Source organism: Dasypus novemcinctus, chromosome 20 (assembly GCF_030445035.2).
Source record: "Dasypus novemcinctus isolate mDasNov1 chromosome 20, mDasNov1.1.hap2, whole genome shotgun sequence".
NCBI classification, from domain to species: Eukaryota; Metazoa; Chordata; class Mammalia; order Cingulata; family Dasypodidae; genus Dasypus; species Dasypus novemcinctus.
The window spans coordinates 37,747,019-37,770,370 of record NC_080692.1 but is presented as its reverse complement, the minus strand read 5'-3'; the positions used below and the strand labels follow the sequence as shown (position 1 = coordinate 37,770,370).

The 23,352-nt window shown below is 36.3% G+C and overlaps 1 protein-coding gene across 2 annotated transcripts; it reads right to left on the bottom strand.

The window, feature by feature from the left end:
- Window positions 1-129: 129 nt before the first annotated feature.
- On the bottom strand, window positions 130-20,903 carry STRAP (serine/threonine kinase receptor associated protein). 2 transcript variants are annotated; one of them, XM_004460302.2, is made up of 10 exons: window positions 20,462-20,903; window positions 19,618-19,753; window positions 13,619-13,700; window positions 13,055-13,127; window positions 10,402-10,498; window positions 9,613-9,750; window positions 6,671-6,807; window positions 3,342-3,491; window positions 2,707-2,772; window positions 130-1,337 (listed from the first exon to the last, which is right to left on the bottom strand). In XM_004460302.2, exons 1-10 carry the CDS (start codon window positions 20,571-20,573, stop codon window positions 1,276-1,278), a joined length of 1,053 nt encoding a protein of 350 aa, XP_004460359.1. In that variant the 5' UTR covers window positions 20,574-20,903; the 3' UTR covers window positions 130-1,275. The 2 variants fall into 2 exon arrangements, with proteins under 2 accessions (XP_004460359.1, XP_004460360.1); XM_004460303.3 differs by having other exon boundaries at window positions 2,707-2,769; window positions 20,462-20,877.
- Between the last annotated feature and the right edge of the window lie 2,449 nt (window positions 20,904-23,352).

Here is a 23,352-nt window from a genome sequence, read left to right as displayed (position 1 = left end):
TATTTTGGGGGGACCATTAATCAGCCTACCACATTTGTAATGGTAGAATCTTACATAAGAATTTATCTATTATACTAAAACTTCATTCTAATTTCATAAATACCATTCAACTTTATGACCCCAATCAGATGCATATAAATCTCAACTTTATTTACAATAAGTCAGACCAAGAACAACTCTCAGTACATTGAGACTGCTGAGAAGCAGAGGACCAGACATGTAACAAGCCGACACCAAAGTATCACGACCCTATGAGACCTGTGTGCTCCCCTCTGCCTTTCTAAGGCTGCCATCATTCACAGGGCTTTCTTCTGATTACCACAAATCCTCAAAATCTAACCTTAACCTTTGGTCCTAATTCCTTTTAAGGAAAATTATCAGGAGTCATTCACAAGACGAATAAGGTGAGAAAAAGCAAATTGGCAGAGATGTTCATTTGTCTAAAATATTTACTAGTTATTAGCTTAATATCCCCTCTCTATTTAAAAAAAAAAAAAGGAATTACACGTCTAAATAGAGTTGATCCAATTTATTAAATGGTTGGCAAAAAGGTTTCTGAAAGCTACTTCACCTTAAAGGATAAAGGAAAATAAAATTCAATACTTAAGACAATGCAGCAGGTCTACATTTATCCCATTTTTATAAAAACATTTCTATCTGTATATAGATACAGAAGTGTGTACATTAATATTCACTCAATTTGACATAGTTTTGATGTAGAAAAAACTTTCTGCCAATTTCCATTCACAAAATTCCAATCTATCAATTTTTTCCAAGAAACAAAACATTGTCTTGTTATAGAGGCATTTTATTTAGATAACTAAAAACAATTAGATGTTCAGAAGCAGTATACAATGAAAGAGAAATCAAACCAGTTACTTTATCATATATTCCCTCTTCTTTACGACTAAAGCAAAAAAGGCCTTCTGCTTTAAAGGAAATGTCAGAAAAATAGGCCATTATATTTTTTTCTCCATAATAACATAACAGCTACAAGAAATCTAACTGTAATAAGAGAAATTGGATGTTGGCTTGCACATACTCATTCAAAAAGACAGTAGGCTGGTCATTATACAAGAGCATTACTCCACCTGCCTTCTTCTGATACTCTTGGGTTTTCACAAGTTAGTTAGTTCCAGCATTGGAGCTAATTCACATTCCCCATTATTTACTGCCCATGTTTGCCTTAAGCAGAGAGTAACGCTGCAAGGCTGATGCTTTTCTCTGCTTGTTTTAGTCCATAAGTTTATACTATCTGTGGCATACGCCTGATGCTCAGGCCTTAACTTCAGGAGTTGAGCTATAGATGGAATCTGAATTCTCTGAAGCAATTTCTTCTGCAATTAAAAGACAAGAAAATCACATTAGTCAACTTAATAAAGAAAAGAAGCAGATCTGTGTCATGAAGGAATAAGCTTTCTTAAGCAAGTGGTGGTGAAGGGGAGAAAGAGGGCCAAGTGCCTCTGCATTAATGACTTGACTCATGCCACTGAAAGCAATGGATAACCTGGTCAATGAAGAGTCATTATTTTACCCATTAGACTCTTTTATACCATACCTATAAAACTTATAGGGTACCCCTCTTTTCCCTAAATCCTGTGTATTTCTGGGCTAAATTTTCAGTGACCCTTGCTAGACAAAATTAAATGATCAAGGCATTATAATTTTTAACTCTAGATTTGGAAAAGAGCACTTGATATGCAGTGAGTGCTTAATAAATGTTAAAATATTCATAGTGATTCAAATGCTACATATTACTTTTCCATGGATGATTAATGAGTAAAGAAATTTTAGGGAAAACTCAAATTGGGTCTATTGAAAAGCTCCTCCCCAGTCTTCCCCAAAATCATTATGCCAGTTTCTCATGGCAGAAATCTGGAATCTTCCTTATTACTCCCACTCTGCAATCTAATAAAATTACTAAGCCCTATCAATTCTACCCCTTAAATCTCCCAATTCCACCTACCTTCCTCTGTTCTCACTGCCATTTTTTCGGTCAGAATCACATGATCTAGCCCCCTAACTAATTGGTCTCTGTTCACTCATCCCACTCCAATTACTTCTTCAAACTACAGCCAACTCTATCTTTTAAACTTAAATCTAAATTAACATTATTCTGCTTAATATCCAAAAGCTTCTCATTGCCCTTAAGTAAAAGGCTCTCCAGTCCAAAAGCAACCAATGGGGCCCTGAATAACCTAGTTTCTGTAGCCTCATCTTGCTCTTATATTCTAAGGTATAAAAAGTAATTCTAGAACCTTTTAAGCTATGCTTCCTCCTCTTGCTTCTTAGCCTTTGTTAACAGGATTTTTTCCCCCTGATGTGATCTCTTCAGTACTGTCCCTACTAATACCCGACGTCATAACTTCACTTAACACACTGCTGTTCATCCTTCAGGTCTGTTTAAATGTTATTTCTCAAGGAAGGCTGCCCTGATTCCCCAGAAGAGATGGCTCCTTACAATTTCAGTAATTTGTTTTGTTTCAATTACTTTAGTATCCGTCTTCTCAGGTAGACTCTACACTTTATAAGAAAAGTGGCATATCAGTCTTGCCCACGCTACAGTCTCAGTTTCTACTATGAAGTATTTAAATATTGTTTCATAAATGTTGAATAAAAGCATCCTAAACTTTCAGTATTTAAATGTGATCATATTCTTCCAATCTTAAATAAATCCCCAGTACTCTATAAAACTCAATATTTTACCTAGCTCCTCTTCTGTTGTCTCTGGAAAACTGATCTTTGGCTTTGCCAGTTCACCACTATCTTCTTCTATGAAAAGAGAAGCAATGATGATTATGAAAATTACAAATAATTTCTAGTATTTAATAAGCAAAAACTCTTCCAAGTGATGAGCTAAAAAACATAATAGGAACAACTCCTTTTTAAAAATTGTAATTCTGAAATCCCATTACTTTCTTAAAAAAATACATTTTCATTCCCATACTACAACCATCTTGGGACCTCTATCGAGATATTTTTTATTAAAAATTTGTCTACCTTTATTTAAAGTACCAGTATGCAATATTATTCAGAGATTAGCCACATTTACTTGAATGTACTTATAAATTCTATATGTTGCCCTTTAGCAAACTTTGAATTAGATCCATTCACCAAATGAGCTAGTGTAAATATTTAGGAAGACAGAGATTGTACAACCAAAGAATTAAAGAAAAAAAAAGAAAACAGTGGCCAATTTATAATCATGAGCTTTTCTTTGCTTAAACCATACTATATAATTAAAATCTATAGGTAAAAGAAACAATGCAATACAATAAGTGACTAAAAAAAGACACAAAACCATGCAGCTTAATTGGATAAATTTAAATGAAAATTCTTACCAGGAAGCACACATTTCCAAAGGCCATATGTTTTTCCTACCACAGTCTGCCATAGTCTCAATGTTCCATCTTCAGAACCACTGGCATAGAGTTCTCCATCAGGACTAAATCTCACACAGTGAATAGGACCAAAGTGTCCTTTGTAGGATTCTGAAAAAGGAAGGGAAGGCTATTAGACAAATTTAATACTTAACTATCAGATTAAGTATTGATACACTACATAAAATACTTTCTATGTTATTGGAGAGATGCAAAATTCATAAGGGTAAAAATTAAGAACTATTCTTTATTAAAATTGTAATCCTCATCACAAAGTGGTATTATCATGTCTACCATTTCTTTGTAAGATCTTCCCTCTCTAATTGTAGCATACATTATGGTTTCAGATTGTCTAAGAAAGAAATCGAGGATTCACTTTCTATTAAGGATGGGGGAGAAGGGATAAAGGCCACCTAAATTCTGAAGAAAGCAGACTAAAATCTATCAATTCTAATCCCAATTTTCAAATCCTAAACTTGTTGCCTATTTAGCAGGGAATCCATTCTTATGGCTATCAGAAGCCACCAGATGGAGCTCTTTCATACTCTTTTAATTTCCTACCAAGCTATTTTGGTTCACTAGTCATTCTGCTACATAGCATATTGAGATCTAGGATTAACACTGAGATTAAACATTCTGATCTAGGCATTGCAGTGAGAAAAATGTGTCAACTAATAGTATTGTTCTGTTTAAGTCATACTATTATTTACGAACCTTTTGTCATTTACTTTCTAATGCCTTATCTCCTTAATAGTTTTCAAAGCTCTTTACTAGACCAATGTTCCTGTTCTGTCTCCACATCTGTTCAACTTAAGAACACCCATGCACCTTCTCTCCCTAACTCTGTCCAAAGAATAGAAAAATTATCATAAGAGAAGAAAGAACATGTGGTTTTGGAATGAGAATGGCTGGCTTTAAGGTTCAATAATCACTTAACTGTGATCTAAGGCAAAAAATTTAATCCTCTCATCTTCAGAGTTAAAAAACACTTGGGACCAAAACATTCTAAAACTTAACCTCTTCAACCATGTTATTTTTCTATGAATTCCTAAAATGATTTTCTCCTCAAGAAGATATAATGATATATTAACCAGTTATACTTGGTATAAATGAGAATTTGTGGGCGGCGGACTTGGCCCAGCGGTTAGGGCATCCGTCTACCACATGGAAGGTCCCTGGTTCAAACCCCGGGCCTCCTTGACCCGTGTGGAGCTGGCCCACGCGCAGTGCTGATGCGCGCAAGGAGTGCCCTGCCACCACGCAGGGGTGTCTCCCGCGTAGGGGAGCCCCACATGCAAGGAGGGTGCCCCATAAGGAGAGCCACCCAGCGCGAAAGAAAGTGCAGCCTGCCCAGGAATGGTGCCGCACACACGGAGAGCTGACACAACAAGATGACGCAACAAAAAGAAACACAGATTCCTGTGCCGCTGACAACAACAGAAGTGGACCAAGAAGAATATGCAGCGAATAGATACAGAGAACAGACAACCGGGGTGGGGAGGAAGGGGAGAGAAATAAATAAATAAATAAATCTTAAAAAAAAAAAAGAATTTGCATAGGTATTTATTTTAACAGCTTAAACATGTAACTGAGAGTAGAATTCTACTCAAATAAAATAACATGCTCATAGAATTTAACAAGAAGAAATTGTAAAAGTAGAATTCTTACTCCTAGATTAACTGGAAGTTACTTCCAAATGAATTTAACTATCAGAATTTATTATTCAAAAGAACTTTGGAAAATTATGGAGTAAGTGCACATATATAAAATGGTTACTAAAAGCTGGATATGTACCAAAGTTCATTTCTTACCAAGGCCCATCTTAAAGAAAGCGGGGGGGAATGCATTGTTGAACACTTTGGAGTGCTAAAAGATGATGCCCCAACAAAGCAGTCATTTCTACTTAGAAACAGAAAATGGCTAAGTACAAAATGTTTTAAATGTGTACCAAAAAATGTTCTGTCTTTCCATCCCCAGAAATGTCTCATGTAAAACAAAAAAAGGTAATGGAGGGAAAAATTTATTTAAGTTGCTATCTTATCTTAACAGCTTAAATACTTTTTTTTTTTTTTTTTTTTTTTGGTTCAAGTTCTATTTATTATATGAATAAGGAATAAGAAGTTTTCCGTGGGGGTGGGGTTTCTGCCTCATTGCATGAAGAAGAAACAGTAAGTTTTCAACGGGGGTAGGGCGATTTCTTAGCGCGCGCCCACACCCGCTTCCTCCTACCCGCAACCGCTCTGGTGGGATTCCGACCCTGGGGAAAGAGCCCCAGGCCGCCTCTCTCCGGGCGGCGGGCCTTTCTGAGCTCGTGTCCTGTTGTTTGGATAAAATGATCACCAGACTGTCTCCTCTCCAACTCCGATTTCTGGGGCCTCCGGCCGGGTCCCCAAAGCAGAGCGGGGCAGCGAACAAAGGCAGCGGGCGCCGGCGGCGAACAAAGGCGGCGGGAGCTTAAATACTTTTTTCGTTTTGTTATGGTTTGCCTTTCTTGGGGGGGAGGGAGGAAATGATACTGAAGATGAAAATAATTGGGAAGATTATTACAATTCCAAGCTTTCTATCAAACTGATGTGTCTTAACAACTGTTAAATGTTTATGACTAAAAATTCAACCAGTGACTAAAAACAAAGAAATGGCATCTTACAGACAAGAAAATTATAGATACTGAATACATTAGTTTAAAAGCGAAACTATTTGGGAAGGCTAAAAGCAGACCCTGAGAGTTATAGATAACTATATAAAATACCTACATCAAGATAACTGTGAAATTAGGATGTGCGTTAACTTCAAATTAATCCTACATGCCTTATTCTTTTCCTAAAGAATGCTATCATGAAAATGAAAGCAAAACTCCAAACTCCAAAAAAAGGGGGGGCGCGTAATAAAAAGAAGTCAAAAAAAAAAAAAAAAAAAAAAAACTTCTCCACTTCAGATTCCTAAAGGTATCCCTGTAATATGTAATATGCTACTGATGCTTATTTCGCCCCACACTATGCTCTACAAAGGAATTCCACAGAGTTGGCCAAAGGGGATGGGACAGGTAGAGGGACCTACAAGCTGCACCAAATTTTAGAATGAACAATTCTCCTTGCATCTGTTTAATATATAAGAATTTTGGTATAAGATTGAACCCTGCACCCCCCCCCCCCCGAAAAAAACAAGCCTGAAAAATCACTGCACTGTAGTATAGCACTTCAGCCTTGCAATGAACTGAAGTTAAAAACAAAACCAAACATTTGCTAATACTACCCATATCATGTTAAGGGAGGGAAAAGAAAAGAACTCACCTAATTCTTCTCCACTATTATAATCATACTTATAAAGTTTAAAATCTTCACCACCTGCAACAAGAAATTCCTTCTCAGGATGAAGAGATGCAGAATTGATGGTTGCAGGAGCTTCAAAGGATTTAATTGGCTCCAAACTGGGGGAAAAAATTTTAAATAATATTTATACATTTTGAATATTGCCTTAATAACACAATTTAAAAATCAGTTACATTTAAACTATTTGTATATTCTGAAATCCAAGGAACAATTAAATACTCTTTGAGCCAAATGTCCAGGAACACAAAGGCAGTTTGTAACAGGGATATTCACATTTTGTGCAGTAGGTACCTTCCTGGAATTGAGTACACTAATTTAAACAGCGTGGCTAATATACTGGAATCCTTGTTTATAAAAAATTTCTTTCTGTAATATTTGATTTTTCTACAAGCATGCATTATCTTTAAGTAGAAAACGTTTTTACAATGGGAAATAATTACTTTACTGTAAAGGATTATTTGTGGGTTGTTCTCAATTGCTGAGGGTTTATAAACTTTTGCAACAGGATAAAACTCCAATGCTATAAAATATATAACTGCCTTTTTTTTGCTATCAGGCAGTAAACAAAATAAAGTTGAGACTCTAGTAATAATAAAAATCAATACACAGCAATAGCTTCACTTGAATATTGATGACAGTAGCTTAAACTCTGACTTTTTTAAACCAACCCTAAAAATCCTGAAAGACCTCAAATACAGAACATTTTATAGCATTCCAGATCCAAAATGCCACCTCCAATTCCCTCATCACACAGTCCAAAGCATGAAAATGAAAGGTACTTATGACTTACGCAGAATCACAAAATAGCAACTTGCTGGCTTAAATGTTAAAATACTCAACAGACCAGCAAACCCTGGCCACTAAAATGGCACCAGCAGGGCTGCATATTACCCAATCCAGGAGTATCCATTAACATAGCTAGATAATTTGGTGGCTCCGGGCAATAGTACTCTACTCTCATCAATTCAATGTGTGTATATGAAAAACTTTACACTTAATTGCTGTCTGCCATTTTTACAGCCTTCCCTTTCCTTCTCTCATTTATAAGCTTACAATTCCAAAGGCTTTCAAAAGTGAAGCTTGTTCTGCTAGGAGCCCTCTAGACTTAAAAGGTTTAAGTCTGTTGGTGAGGATATACTGTGGTATAATCTTTATGGAAATCAATTAAGTGCCATGCATACCAAGAACTTCAAACACATTCCCACCCTTGGAACTGGTAATTCTATACATAGGATTCTAGAGGTACCACACAACATTTAAGGCAGTGCTAAACTAGGGAAGTTGAAACATAATTTAGTACAACCTATAAGGCAATATAATACATCTAGTAAAAATGTTTTCAGAAAATATTTAATGACATGGGAGAAAATACTGAGAATATTCTAAAATAAAAAGCCAAACATATCCATTGAAATCAGAGTAATTAAAGAAACAAACAATTAATCTAATTATATATGTATAAAAACTAGAGTAACAGAAAATACAGCACCATTGACTTTAGGCAGCTATGGTTTTAAGACTATGTATGAATAAATATTTTAAAAATTATTTTATATTTTCCAAATTTTCTACGAGAGCATTTTCTGTATTTATAGTCACAAATATTGTCTATTTTAAAAAATCACTAGGTTTGCATATAAATAGGAATAGAAAAAAATCACTATTTCTCTAAAATTTCAGAGGAAAAATTAATAGAATCATGATCAGAGATTTTACATAGTAACAATGTATTATTATTTTATTGTTTCAGAAAGATGTAATTTAAACGTTGCTGAGGGAAGCAGATGTAGCTCAAGTGATAGAGCTTCCGCCTACCATATGGGAGGACCTGGGTTTGATCCCTGGGGCCTCCTGGTGAAAAAGAAGAGAAAGCGTGCCCGCATGGCAAGCCAGTGCCCACACAAGTGCCCACATGGTGAGCCAGTGCCCACATAAGTAAGTCACGCAACAAGATGATGACGCATCAAGAGAGAGAGACAAGGGGAGAGTAAAGGTGAAGCACAGCAGAAACCAGAAAGTGAGGTTGCACAACTGACAGGGAACCTCTCTCTATATCAGAGGTCCCCAAGATCAAATCCCAGTAAATCCTAGAGGAGAAAAATGAGAAGACAACACAGACAGCAAAAATAGCAGGGCAGGAGGAAGAGATGGGGGGAAATAAATAAATAAATCTTCTTTTTAAAAAAAGGTATTAAAAACAAAAAAGTTGAATTTTCCCAATAAGCATCTTAATTACCTGGAAATTAGATTAATTCTTCTGATTATAGTACACCAGTGTCTTATGGAACACATAATAGGTATGATAACATTTTCCCCAAAATAATATAATATAGGATGGGTTTTGCCTTTGAAAGAAGTAAATATCTTTTACTTATGCCTTCAATTTTTAAGAATCCTAGGTGTTCTTTGTTTCTCAAAAGGAAAATGAAGGGAAGCAGATGTGGCTCAAGTGATAGACGTACGGGCTACCATATAAGAGGACCTGGGTTCGACCCCTGGGGCCTCCTGGTGAAAAAGAGAAAGCATGCCTGTGCAGCACAGCAGGGAGTACATGAGTACGTGCTTGGTGAGCCAGTGCCTGCACGAGTGCCTGCATGGTAAGCCAGTGCCCTGCTCAAGTGAGTCACGTAGGAAGATGATGATGCATCAAAAGAGAGGCAAGGGGAGAGTCAAGGTGAAGTGCAGCAGAAACTAGGAAATGCAGTGGTGCAACTGACAGGGAACCTTTCTCCCCGTCAGAGGTCTCCAGGATCAAATCCCAGTGAATCCTAGAGGAGAGAAAATGAGAAGACAACAAGATAGCAAAAACAACAGGGCAGGAGGAGGGGAAGGGAAGGGAAATAAATAAATAATCTTTTTAAAAAAGAAAAAAAAAAAAAAATGAAGTTACTTCTTAGACATACCTTACTGCACTATGAAAAGCAATTGATCGTCCATAAGTTATTACCAAAATCTCTCCCTCAGGAATATATTCCATACTACTAACCGACATATTAAAACTTAGAGATTTTACTTCTGTCATAGAAGCCTGATCCCAAAGGCTGCAAAGAAAGCACAAGACAGTAAGTTTTATTCATTCAAGAAAAAACATAAATCCTAAAGCAGAGTAACCTACTAAAAACCACAATTGTAATAAAGCAGCGTGTACTCTAAGTCATAAATTACAGATGATATAGAGAAGTTCTGAGTTCTTATATAATGCCAAATTATTGGGTAGCTTGTTGGTAAAGACCTTAAGAGGAAAATATGTCCCAAACAATTTAGCAAAACTACACTGAAACTGTGAAATACTAACCTAATCAATTTCTAGTATTGCTCTAAATAGTGGTTCTTGTACATCTTTCCATAAAATAATGCATTATAAGTTAGGTGTTAGCACACAAAATTTTGTATAGAATTTCAAGGATCTCCCCCAATTGCCAGTCTACATGCAGACCAAGGTTAAGAACACCTTTTTATAAAGGGGTCCATAGTTTTAAAGTTTATTCTGAACTCTGTTCTATGGATACAATGATAAATTGGTAGCTCAGATAAATTTAACTTATATACAATTTAAGTTTAATATTTAAAGACAACTCTTTCTACATAGTTTATCATAAAAGTATTTAAAATATGAACTCTAAGGACAAATTTTTTTAAAGTATTTATTTTAAATCATTTTCTAAATAAATTACTGAAGAAAAATTACTTACCGGACAGTTTTATCATCAGCTGATAGAATCTGTTTATCATCACTACACCATAGGGCCTTTTTAATACCAGAGGTGTGACCACTGATTTCCTTAGGGTCTTAGGATTAAAAAATTTAAAATATATTTGTTAATATTTGGTTTTTAAAACTCATAATATTGAAACAATTTACATATGTAAAAGGAAAAACATCATTTAAAATTAGACTGCAAATTTTTTAATCCAACACAATTAAAACTTGATGTTCATATAGAATAAATTTAGTTTTCCTACAGTTGAACAAAAATCTATCTGCTTGGTAAGGAACCCCAGAATTATGCTGCTATAGTGATTCTATCAATCCCTCCAGGCTAATTTTCTGCACAACTAGTAATATTCAAAAGCATAATTACCACCCCCATGAAATAAAGGTCAAAAGAGTAATTTAAAAAAAAAGCATCACAGAATAGCATTTATCCAGAATAACTTCTATACTAAGAGAAAAGCATCAAAGAAATGACAATCTGCATCATTAAAACAAAAATTCTCATTGCCATGTCTAGGTAAAATCAGATTTTGGAGGCAATCCCATTCAATACTACCTATAACACTGGGCAAGTAACTTCACCTTTTGAAGACTAGATTTCTTCTCCTATTAAAGTAGGGTTAACAATAGTTACCCTATCTCAGAATTCTATTTAAAGATCAATGAGAATATATATGTAAAATGTCTAACATAGTGTCTGACATACAATGCTTAGTTAATTGCTATTATTCCTACTGCTGAATACACAGTAGAAGAGTGACTTTCAAAAAGCAGCTTTGGGAAAGGTAAAAAAGGCTGAAAAAAAGTACACCCAAGCCCTCAACTACCTTGCTATGTCAGACAGGTACACAGATTAATTAAGGTCAGAGTACTCTGCTATGCTTTAGTATGAAGTTAACAAAAAGAATGAAGAGAAAAACTCCTAGGTGTCAATGGAGAGTAAGAAATCTACAAATGCATTTAATTTCTTCACCTTAGAATGCCTTCAGAAATGAACATTATTGCAAGAAAAAAATTATATCATAAATGATAAAACAAGCAACTTGCCCAATTCACATATAGTCAAAAGCAGCGATTAAAACAGAATCTTCTCACCTCCAACCCAGTGAATTTCCAAATATAACACACTACTATTCAATATATGGACAAACTAATGTCCAATATAGCTTTGATTCTCTTGTTCTTTTAAATTTTATTAATTTATGAATAAATAACAAATGTCCAAGATAGAAAATGTAAGTTACTAAAGGATAAACATGTTTATCATGTTTTAGTAGGATTTTCTAGCCATACGTACATATATTTTATATATGTATAAATACCAGAAGAAAACTGACGTGAGAAGGCTTCTCTAAAACTTCTGTGTAATAACGAAATTCATAAAGGAAATGATAGATTTCATCCCCCAGATTTTTGTATACCATAATATCCTACTAAAATTAAAAAGCAAATGTCAAATCAGAATGCAATAAAGAACTTTTTAAAATTTCTAAGAAATGGTATGTTGGTGAAAGGTGTTGTATGGGAATTCCACACGTATGCATGCCTTCTGGAAGTTCAAAACTTCTGTAATAAAAATATATTTAAAAAATAATAATGGGTGGGATGGGGGGAAAATACACCAAATGTATGATATGGACTAGTTAGTAGTAATATTTTGGCAAGTCCTTCATAATTTGTAACAAATGTTTCACAACAATGCAAGGTGTTGGTGGTGGGGTGATGAATGAGACCCCTGTATGATGTTATACATGTTTGTTTTGTAAGTTCACAACTCTTACTATACACTTATTGTTTATATGTTTATGTATGAATGATATACTTCAATAAAAATTTTTTTAAAAGGGAAAAAACCTACTAAGAAAAAGATAAACATAACATATAAATGGGCAAAGAGCATGAACAGCAATTAGTTCACAAAAGAGGAAATATATTAAAATGGTATTCAGCAGCATTTCAATCTCATGAATAACTTTTTAAAGTTTACATTAATTAATACACAGAACACAAGTTGTCAATTATAGGTGCAAAAGGTTATACAGATACTTTTAAACTTTTATGGAGGGTACTTTGATAATTATCTACCAATGCCTTCCATGCATATCTCCACTTTATCTCAGCAATTCTACTTCTAAGGAAACAACTGTAGAAATAACCGGATGATTAGCTCATGTAACATGCTTATATTTAAAATTTGTAAATAGCTCAAACAAGCTATAATAGAAAATCGGTTAATTCACTTATGATACCTAAATAATAAAACATGTACACACTGAAAATTCTCATTCTCTTCACTTTTTACAGATAACCACTCTTTCTTACCAAAGGTAGCATACTGTTCTGTATCTTTTTCTAATATCATGATAAAAATTTATTTATACAAGCATAATATACTATAAAAACTGACTTTTATATTAAAAGGGATATCTACATAGGAAAAGAGACTACAAGAAAAAGAACCAAAAACTAAAATATTAACAGTGACTACCACTGCATGGTGTATTACATTATAATTTTCTTTACGACTATCTTGACCAAATTTTAGTGCTGAACATGAACTCCTTTACTAAGGAAATTTAGTTAAAGTAAAAGAAAAGAAAGCCAGAGACTGACATATAAATTATTCTTACCTGCATCAGGTTTGTTCAAGTCATATATGCGTAACAGTTTATCCTGTCCCCCAGTTAACAAATAATTACTATCCTGAAAATAAACATAAGTAAAATGCTAAATAGATTGACCATAATTCCTCTTTAAAACTTAACATCATTCTATCCAAATAAAGCTCATGGAGCTCACAAAGAGATACAATACATTCCAACTATTTGAGAGGATAATTGTGGTTGTTTTCATAATAGCCAAAATATGTAGTACTTTTCATAATTGCCAAAGCCCTTAAAAGCTTCCAATTCAAGTATATTATGCAATCTACCACATGAATTTTCTCATTTTGTCTTCACCCTCCCCTTCCTGAATAGCACTTCTTTGATCATCTAAAATGTATCCTCTCTTCTGAAAATAGCCAGGAAAGATTATTTGGGCTTTTTAAGATTTTTATTATTATTGGAGAAGGAATAACCAAGAAAAAAAACAAATTAATATATAGCTTAATATAACCAATCGAGTATAAAACCACTATCATACCCCGTAATCACAACAATTGAACTCCCTAAAATGATTTCCATTTCTGATACCTGAGTGAAATCCACGGATTTGACAATATGTTTATGAGCCAGGGTCATCAATTCATCTCCTGACACAGCATCCCACACTTTGCTAAAAGTGAAAAATAAAATTAAAAGGATAAATATAATGTTAAGTTTGAAGATTAACTATCAAATAAGAAATGAGAAATGTTACCTAGGTACATTGTAATTCCCTATCCTCACTATTTAGACTTCATTTGCTAAAACATTTAAATGGGTCTAAAGGAAAAGTAATTTACTCTTAAAACCATACAAGCAATATAATTTCCTATGATAGTGGAAGAGATCTGAAGATTTTAACTAAATAAGACTCATTAACAAATCCACACTATTCGCTTTTATTTTAGCAGAGTTATGATAGATAACCTTTTAGCAAGAAGACAAAACATCTTAAATTAAATTTTAGTTTCACCTTTCCAACTTTTTTCTCTATTTTCTATTCTCATATACAGGCAAAACAAAAAAGAACAAAAAAATCCTTTAAAAAGTCACAGGAGAATGAAAGGCATTGATACAGGTTATGTAAAATTTTAAATCAAGATGGTTAAGGAAATAGTCTCCCCATCCCTACCTTAACACTGATGTTCATCTTCTCAAATACCAGTACACTTAACTCCCCCCACAACAACGTATTAGCCTTTGATTACATACTGCTACACTGAGAATTTTAATCTCTCAATTCCATTTCTTTTACCCTGACCCATCCCAACCCAAAATACCTGTATGTATATATATATATATATATACATTTGTAAGTGTGTATGTATGTGTGTGTGTGTGTGTCAAAGGTTGAACAGGACTTTGAAAAAGGTCTTTAAGGGGTTCATCAAATAAAAAATCTTACAGAAAAAGAAAAATGAATTCATTTTAGATCAGAAGAGGTCAAGTGAAAAGAAACCAGAAAACTACATACAGAATAAAGAACTGTATTCCTTAAAGCTTTTTATGTTAAGTCATTTGACATTTGGTTTTTAGCAAGAGAGTGGGAAGAAAAATGATAAAGAAAAAAAAGGCAAAGATGAACTTTTCTTTCATTTACTCCTACCACACAATAAATGTATCATTCTAGACTTGGTGCCAGGGCACAAGAGGAAGAGAAGAAACAATGCCAACAAGGGTTCCTCCCTTAGAAGAGCTTTAGCTGAGCAAAAAAACATGCAAACAAATAGCACATCTAATAAATATAAATAAAAGACTAGCATATATGTTTATGGAAAACACAGGAAAACGACACCACTAATTATGCTGGGAAAATACAGAAAATCTAAGCAGTGGAGCTAGTGGATTTAAACAGCAAGCAGAAATTCACCAATTGATAAAACGAAGGGAATGGAGATTATAAACAAGTGTTAATATATACAATGGTAAAGAAACATAAAATGTACAGTAGGAATAAAATGTTACAGTAGCAAGCCTTGCACATTATTCAATCTCCAGGCAAGAAACTGACATTAACTGGTTGAATGCAGAGTGCAGATTAAGTCAGTGAAGCATCATTAACAATACCCTTTCAACAACTAATCCTGTAGCATTGCTCTTCTGTACAATTCACAAAGCACTTGTCATCTCCCCAAACTACTGATATAACAGTAATACCCACACATATAAGAACCAATACTGTCTGTTTAAAACTCTTCTCATATCCTGACAAAAGACTTACAAAGGTCTCAAATGAAAAACTGCTTAGTTTACTTTTTAAAAGCCTTAAAAATTAAGCTTTTATCAGTGAAAAAACTGCCTAACAACCTTAACATGTTGTTCCTGTTATCACCTTTGATTTATTAAGAGCCTTGTTCAGAGAAAAGTCAGATCTTTCTAGTGGCTATTACATGAAAGAAAAAGTTATCATTGGAGTACCTGTAGATTCCTGGAATGTACCCCAGACCACCACTCTCTGGAACAGAACATAGGAATCTCTACTTTGGGCACACTCACCAAATGATTTTCAAGAGAGAAAAATGGTGGTGCAGAAAAGAGGATCATGCGAAGTAATACTAACATTAGCTTTATGAATTAAAAGAGCAGTTCCTTACTTTTATTATTTATTCCATCACCAGGCTCAACTGTCCAAATTGCCTCAAGATAACATTCTAAATTGACCCACAGATATGCTTTGTGGAATATCTTTTCCCAACAAAAAACAGGAACAAAATTCACCTAGAAATGCAAGAATGGAAAAGATTTTTCTAAGAAATGATTTAATACCAACTATGACTAAATCAGAAAAGTCAGGGAGCTTTTCTTTAGCTAGGTCTTTTCGTAATAGCTAGCCCTATACAAGTAATTAAACAGGGAGAATATACACAAACAAATACACATACTACCATACCCCACAAACAGACACAGATGAAATGTGATGATAAATCTCAGCTACCACTTATTGAACTCTTATGATGAGCCTATACTCCAGGGACACTGTATTAGACTCTAAGAATATAATGGAGAAAGATCTCTCTGGTCCTCTCAATATCCTTACTGGTCTTCCTATTTACAGATATAAAAACTGAGGCTAAGAAACGCCCCATGATCAAACAGAAAATAAACAACATAGCTAGCACATGAATTCAGGCTTGCCCTATGCCAATGCTTACAAGTTTTCCACTATATCACAGCATCTAAAAAGCCGGTACTATTGCTATACTACACAAAGGAAAAGTTTAAAAAAATTAAAATCTTTCTTCTTGACATTTAAATCTACTCAACCTAAGATTCAAAATTACACAATTTTGGAAAAAAGGCAAACTTTCTTAACCTCATAAAGGCTAGAAACTGGTGGAAGGAAGATAAATAAACATGATGATTCACTCAAAAAAATATGTAATTTTGGTCCAATGGAGGTGGTAATAGTGGTGGTGATAGCTACCTTACATATGTAATACTTATAAAGTTCTTATTAGGTTTCAGGAATGTTTTAATTATTAGACACATATTAACTCATTTAATATTCACAACCAACCTATGAGGTAGATACTATCACTCTCATTTTGATAGGTAAAGAAAAACTGGAAAAAAAAAAAAAAGAGGGTAAATAAAGTGTCCAAGGTCATAGAGCCATTAAAAGATGGAACCAGGATTCAAATCCAGCCAATCTGGCTCTGGAGTTCATGCCTTTAATACCACTTATAAACACAGGCATAGAGACTTGAAAAGATAGAAAACACAAAAACAACACAGATAACCTACCTATCCACAGATACATGTCCTCAAGTTATTTAAAGTGCCATATTTTTTCACACCTTTTTAAATCTCCATTTCAGAGTAATAATACATGAGCTTCTATCTTTTGTACCTTATTTCTTTTCCTGAGGGCTTGCAACACAACTTCATACAAATCAAGACTCTTCCACAGATTTTATAAGACAGGCATCTTTCCTAAAAAGCTTTTGCACAAGTATCTTAAAGATCAGAACAAGACCATCACGCAGGAAGTGACAAAGAACTATGCTTATGTAATTAACATTGTTAGAGTTAAAAAGCAACATAATTGAGGTCAATAAAAATGTCTTTGCATTAACTAGTACTTTTTAACGTTCATGTCTGCATAACCTGTGTTGTTAAATTTCTTACATTTAATTTCAAATACCTACTTTATTAACTATTAATTTATTACTATCAGACTGGGGCCTAGCTACCATATGAACATTTTAAAATCCCCTTACTGGGGAGCGGATGTAGCTCAAGTGGTTGAGTGCCTGCTTGCCATGTACGAGGTTCACAGTTCCATCCCCGATACCTCCTGCAAATGAACAAACAGGGCAACAACTGAAAAAACCAATTCCAGGGAGCTGGTATAGCTCACTGGTTGAGTGCCGGCTTCCCAAGTACAAGGTCCCAGTTTCAATCCCCAGCCCTGGTACCTCACAAAAATGAAAAATAAAAAAATACCCTTACCAATTATCTAGAGTTAAATTTAACACTAATCCCAATTCCCTGCTTTCATTCTAAAATAAATGACATTCATTCCCAGTGACTAAGTTCCTTGTAGACTGAGCAAGAAAGAAATTTTGGAGGCCAAGAAAAAAAGCTAATGCACATCAATCGGATATACAAATGTTCCAGAAACAAAATCAAGATTTATAATTCATCTATCTTTTATCCTTTTACTTTTAACAATTTCCTCATTATTCAACAAAAAATATTTTTTGGTGTCCAGTGTGAGCACAAAGGAGGGAATGGCCACCTTCACTTTAAAATACCAGCACTCCTTAAGTCTTCCATGTCTCAGAATCACTTTTACTTCCCATATTCACCTCCCATGATTTATAGTCAAAGAAATGCTTTGTTGTATTAAAAGGGAGAAGTCTATGCTGACATCAAAAGCAACATTTGGCCTGAAAGCTGTGGACATTCTAAAGGAATTACATAAAACCAAGCAGTTCCTTACTTTTATTAGTTATTATGTATAATCACAATTGGCAGAGCACAAAGCCTTACAACAGTTATGTGTAATTTATTGACCTATTCTTCGGAAGGCACAGAAGAAAACTTATGACTGGCATTTATAGATTTCCTTACTGATCTTCTTTTACTTTCTCCAATTTAATCCTCTACTGTCTCTACTCTTTATTTTTAAAAATAACTATTTTTAACTTACATATAATAAAATGCATTCTGTAGTGTAAGAATGTCATACAATAAATACATAGCCATGTATCCACCACCACAACCATCTGCCTTCATTTTTTTCTTCCTTTATTAGTGAAGTTGAAGGTTTGCAGAACAATCATGCATAAAATACAGGATTTCCATATACCACTCTATTACCACCCTGCACTGGTGTTGAATATCTGTTACAACTGATGACAGTACAGTTTCATAATTGTACTATTAAAGTCCATGGTTTAACTTAAGGCTCACTGTTTGTATAGTGTACCTCCACGGATTTTTTTCAATTTTTATTGTTACCACATATACAATCTAACACTTCCTTTTTAATCATATTCAGATATATATTTCAGTGCTATTAACTCTGCTGACGATGTTTTGCTACCACCACCATCTGTTACCAAAACATCTCCATCATTCCAAACAGGAACCCTGTACACCTTAAGCAGCAATGCCCCATTTCCTATCCCCACCCCATCCTGTATTTTAGATTCTGGCTCAATGAGTTTGCTTACCGCCTTCATTTTTTCACACTAAAATCGGTATGTTTCCTTTGCTTAAAATGAAGGAAGCAATACATTTATAATTGCTCCTTACTGTTAAACTGTGTTTATAAAAAAAAGGACCCCATCCCCACCCCCAAGCTCTTAAGTCAATGAAGTCTATGTAATGTCAATGGGAAGACAAGATGGAAGAGATCATTAGGTAGAGAAGTGAAAGGATAAAATTTGTTTTTTGACAATATGGAAGATAAGCTAAAAGGGAAAGAGACAAGTAATGGGAAGCTGAAAATGGCCCTGAACAAAGGCAGTGGGAGAGGCATGGAGAAATATTGTAGTTAAGACACATTCTGTAAGTAGAATCAACAAGGAAAATGATCATCTAGATGTCAGTGGTAAGGGATTATAAATAATCAAGAATTATTTAAATTTCAACCTTTAAAAACTTAGGAAATAAAAGAGAAGTTCAGTTTGGGTCACACTAACTTTTAAATATGTCTAAAGATAATTTAGAAAAACCAAGGCTGAGAATGAAATCAGAGCTAAAAATCTGGGGTCACCAGCACATAGAAGTCATAGGAGTAGGTATCAGTCAGGAAGCATATTTAGAGCATTATTTCTAAACCTGGACAACCAATATCCATTATCTGGAGATTTCTGGGTCACAATCCAGACATAAAGAATAAGATACTTAATTTTGAGAGCCGCCAAAGTAGATAAAGTAGTAGACAGACCAAGGATGGAATCTTGGTGAGATCCAACAGTATGTGTTCTATACCTAAGCACTGAGCAGAATTTGCTTAACAACTGAGATTTAAGTTTTGATTATCAGAACACAATCCAGAGAGTACTCCAAAATTAGCTATTTTCGATACAACTTACGCTGTGAAATCTGCAGCTGCTGTAGCTGCTTTGGTGGCATCCTTATTCAAAGTTGCACCCCAAACAGCACCCTTATGACCCAAAAATGTTCCAATCCAGTCTCCTGTATCTCCCTGGCGAAGCATTGGTTTACCATCTAGAAAATATTTTAAAAAGACATGTGATTTAGAAGTTCAGATAACGCAAAATCTAAGTTTCAAAACAGAAAGTGATTACGTTGAATAATAAAATGGAAAACTGTTTTTGTTGTTAATTCCCACGCACTGGGATCACTAAGGAATGTCCGGAAATAAAAGTTGAGTCGATCATTTTTTCTGAGAAGCAGCTGGGATTCAGTGGCAAGAATAAAGATCAAACAATCTAGATTTGCGTCCGTACTGCGGACAAACTTCTTAACCGAAATCTCAGTTTCCCGTTTGAAAAATGGGGCTAATATCACACAGGAATGTCCATGGATATATTAGGCACGAAAGCCTTTGGCAAATACAAATATGAGATATTTCTCGGCCTTGCCTCGTTTCCGTCTCCAAATCCCGAAAAGTTATTTAGCGTGTTCACTGGAGGAGGAGTCTAGGCAAGCGCACAGCCCAGATTCTCGAGAAACAGCAATAAAAATAAATTATGGAAAGGCCTTAATCGGAGGGCAATACTTAGCCTCATCAGAAGCATAAGGCATCTCTCGGCTCCAGATACGGTTTCCCTAACCCTACCCCTTTCTCCGGCAGATCAGGCTTGCCCTGGGGCTGAGGTGCCCGCGACCGCTCCCTGCACTTGGGAGTACAAACCCCACTTCCTTCCAGTCCAGTCCCGGCCGTCGGAGACCCGGATCAGTGGCCAGGCTTACCTTTGCAAGCGCTGATTAAGAAATAGCCGTAAGGCGTTATGCCGCTGAAGGCCAAATCCACCACAGGCCTCGTGTGGCCCGAGCAGGTAAGCGGCGTCTGCCTCATAGCCATGGCGGCGGCGAACCAGCGAGATGGCTGGTGAGCTGAGGGTCGTCGTCGTCTCTTCTCTCCTCAAGGCCCCCCGCCCTGACACCGAGGCTGGGCCGGGAAACAAGAAATGGAGGCCAATCCTGTGGCACCGAAGTCAGGAGGGAGCTAGGGAGGGGTCAGGGAATCCGCGACGGGCGGGCGACAGCAGCCGAGGGAGGGAAAGGGAGGGAGGAAGGAGAGAAGGGACGGGGGACAACGAGGAACCGGCTCGACCACGACCCACACCGTCCCCACCAGTACCCGCAGGAAGTGACGACGAAGTGACGCACAGCGTCCGTCGGAAGTGACGATAAGGCGGGAAGGCGGGCTTACCCAGAAGAAGAGACCCAAAGGAGGAGCGAGAAGGACAGGAACGCGCAGGCGCGGAGTGAGCGCCTGCGCGGGGTGAGCGCGCTTTGAGTTGGTGACGCTAGCCGTCGGGCGTTGCGTGTGGTGTGAGCGGCGCCTGGAGAGCTTCTAGGCTGGCAGGGGCTGTCGCTGGTGGCAGACTGGGGTCAGCAGGAGGTCGCCTTGCTGTCCTCGGGCAATACTTGTGGGTTCCTGAAGTTGTTCCTGCTTCCCTGTGGGTTAAGCGCCGACCCATCCAGCTGGCCGGAATGTCGTCTGCGCCTGAATGTCTAGGCAGAAACCGGAATTGGTGCAAGTGGCGGGCAAAATTAGCAAATACTGACAACTTTTTTCAATGCTTCTAAAACTTAAAAACTATAGGAAGTTCCTCTGGGGTGTCTACAATAAGAAAGGCCCTTTTTTAAAAAGTCTTCCCCAATTACGCCTTCTGTAGTGTAACGTTCTTATAATGCTAGTGTTTTAGACATAGTGTTAATGTTTTTAAACACAGTTTCATATTACATTTCCCTTTGAGGATTTGATAGGACTCTAGAGCACTGGTCCCCAACTTTTTTGATGAAATACATCAATAAAGTTTGACCAGTGCTCCCAATATTTGGCTAATAATTTGTAAATTACATATGTACATTAAAATATGTAGACAAAAATAGAAAATGTTAAAGTGAAAAAACATAAGTAGAAACTGATATTGTCTTCCTGCAAGCAGCACAGTTTGGGGATCTTTGCTCTGTGTAACTGCTAGAACCTTCTGGAGGAGGAAAGGCCCATTCTCTGAGCAAGTTTTCTTTTGTTATAGCAGAGAAATCGGGTGTTCATGGTGTTGAGGGCCAGGATGCAAGACTCTTCTAAGAAGGAAGGTTTATTAACAGCCGGCTGGGCTGGTGGACTTCTGTCCAAAGACGGAGCCCTGAATAGGATTTCTAGGTCCCTTTTATATAGGGGGGGGGAGGGGAGGTCAAGTGGCACTTTTATGTAAAAAAGACTTTGTTAGCTTCTTAGTGTTTCAGGGGTTGATTTGGAGACCAGTAGGTTTGGATTAACATATCACCCACGTACCAGGTAAGCTTGAATTAACATATCGCCCACATTCTGTTTGGATATAAGTTTGAGTACACATTCAGTCTGCATCCTTCCTGACTATTCAAAGCCTATTGAGCCTATATCACTTAATTGGCATTCTGGAAACTAGGCAAACTTGAATATAGAATTAAATAAGGTTGAATTGCAGTAATATGCACAGGCCATATTACTTCTCCCCTTTCATGCATGCTTAAGGTTGTTAAGCTTTGGCATCATTATTGTCAGATTCTCTCTGGCCTGACTGGTATGTATATAGAGCCATGAGGTGGGTGACTGTGTTTTTACTATACTATTTATTAGGGCACATATCCTGCTTGAAGGGGAAGAGGCAAGAAAGTTTGGTGCATCCTCCAGTGAGAAAGGCAGTTATTTCCCACTAGAAGTTTGAAATTTTCTTCAATTGACTGCCAATTTCCAAAGGATTTACTTAAATTCCAACCATTCCAGGTTTGCACTGGAACATGAACAATTTTTACCATTTTGTTTCTAATGTCATCTATAACCTTTCCAGGGCTGTCTAGTTCAAGGCTAGCAATTAGAGAGATTGAATTTCCACAAACTCCCCCTTCAGCTGCCAGGAGATATCTAGGATGAGATGATTTTGATAGATAGCATTTCTGATTTTAGTTTGCTGTTGGGCTAGTAAGGTTAGAGCATGGGCAGTTTCATTGGTTATTATTTCTACCATGGCTTGTAAGCAGATGATTCGGTTTAGCATATAGATAGGGGTTCAAAAACCCCACATGTCATCCTCTGCCCAAGTTGCTGGCCCATAGTACTGGACTGTATGCTGAGGGGACCATTCATCATCTGCCTGGGTAATGACAACCCTTTTTCCTCTTATATTTTGATATACTGGTTGGCTCAGCTCTTTCTCTTCTGCTAAGGAAGTGAGGAAGAAGGAGGGTTTTATTGTACTGAGCATACAAGTACCACACCAATTTTGGGGAAGTTCTCGGAATGCGACTTTCCCGCAAATCCAGTACAAACCATTTGGGACAGTAAAGAGGCCCTTTGTGGTGGAGCTCCACACTGTGATTAATTTGGTGTAAGTACGATTTATGAGAATGAGGTTAGATTAATTCCCAAGGCTCTGCTGTATTGGTGGTGTGATTTTAGAATCTTTCCCCTGTATGTTCGGTTTCCAAAAGATAAAGAGGAGTTTAGGCATACCCTTGAAGTGCAATATTTTCCTACGACAGAAGTCTGTAGGGGCCACATACCATCTCAGGGGACAGCTGGGAGGCCAGTTTTGTTATATGGTTGACTGTAATTGTATTTTTTAGCTTCCCAGGGCCATTGGTCTCCCATA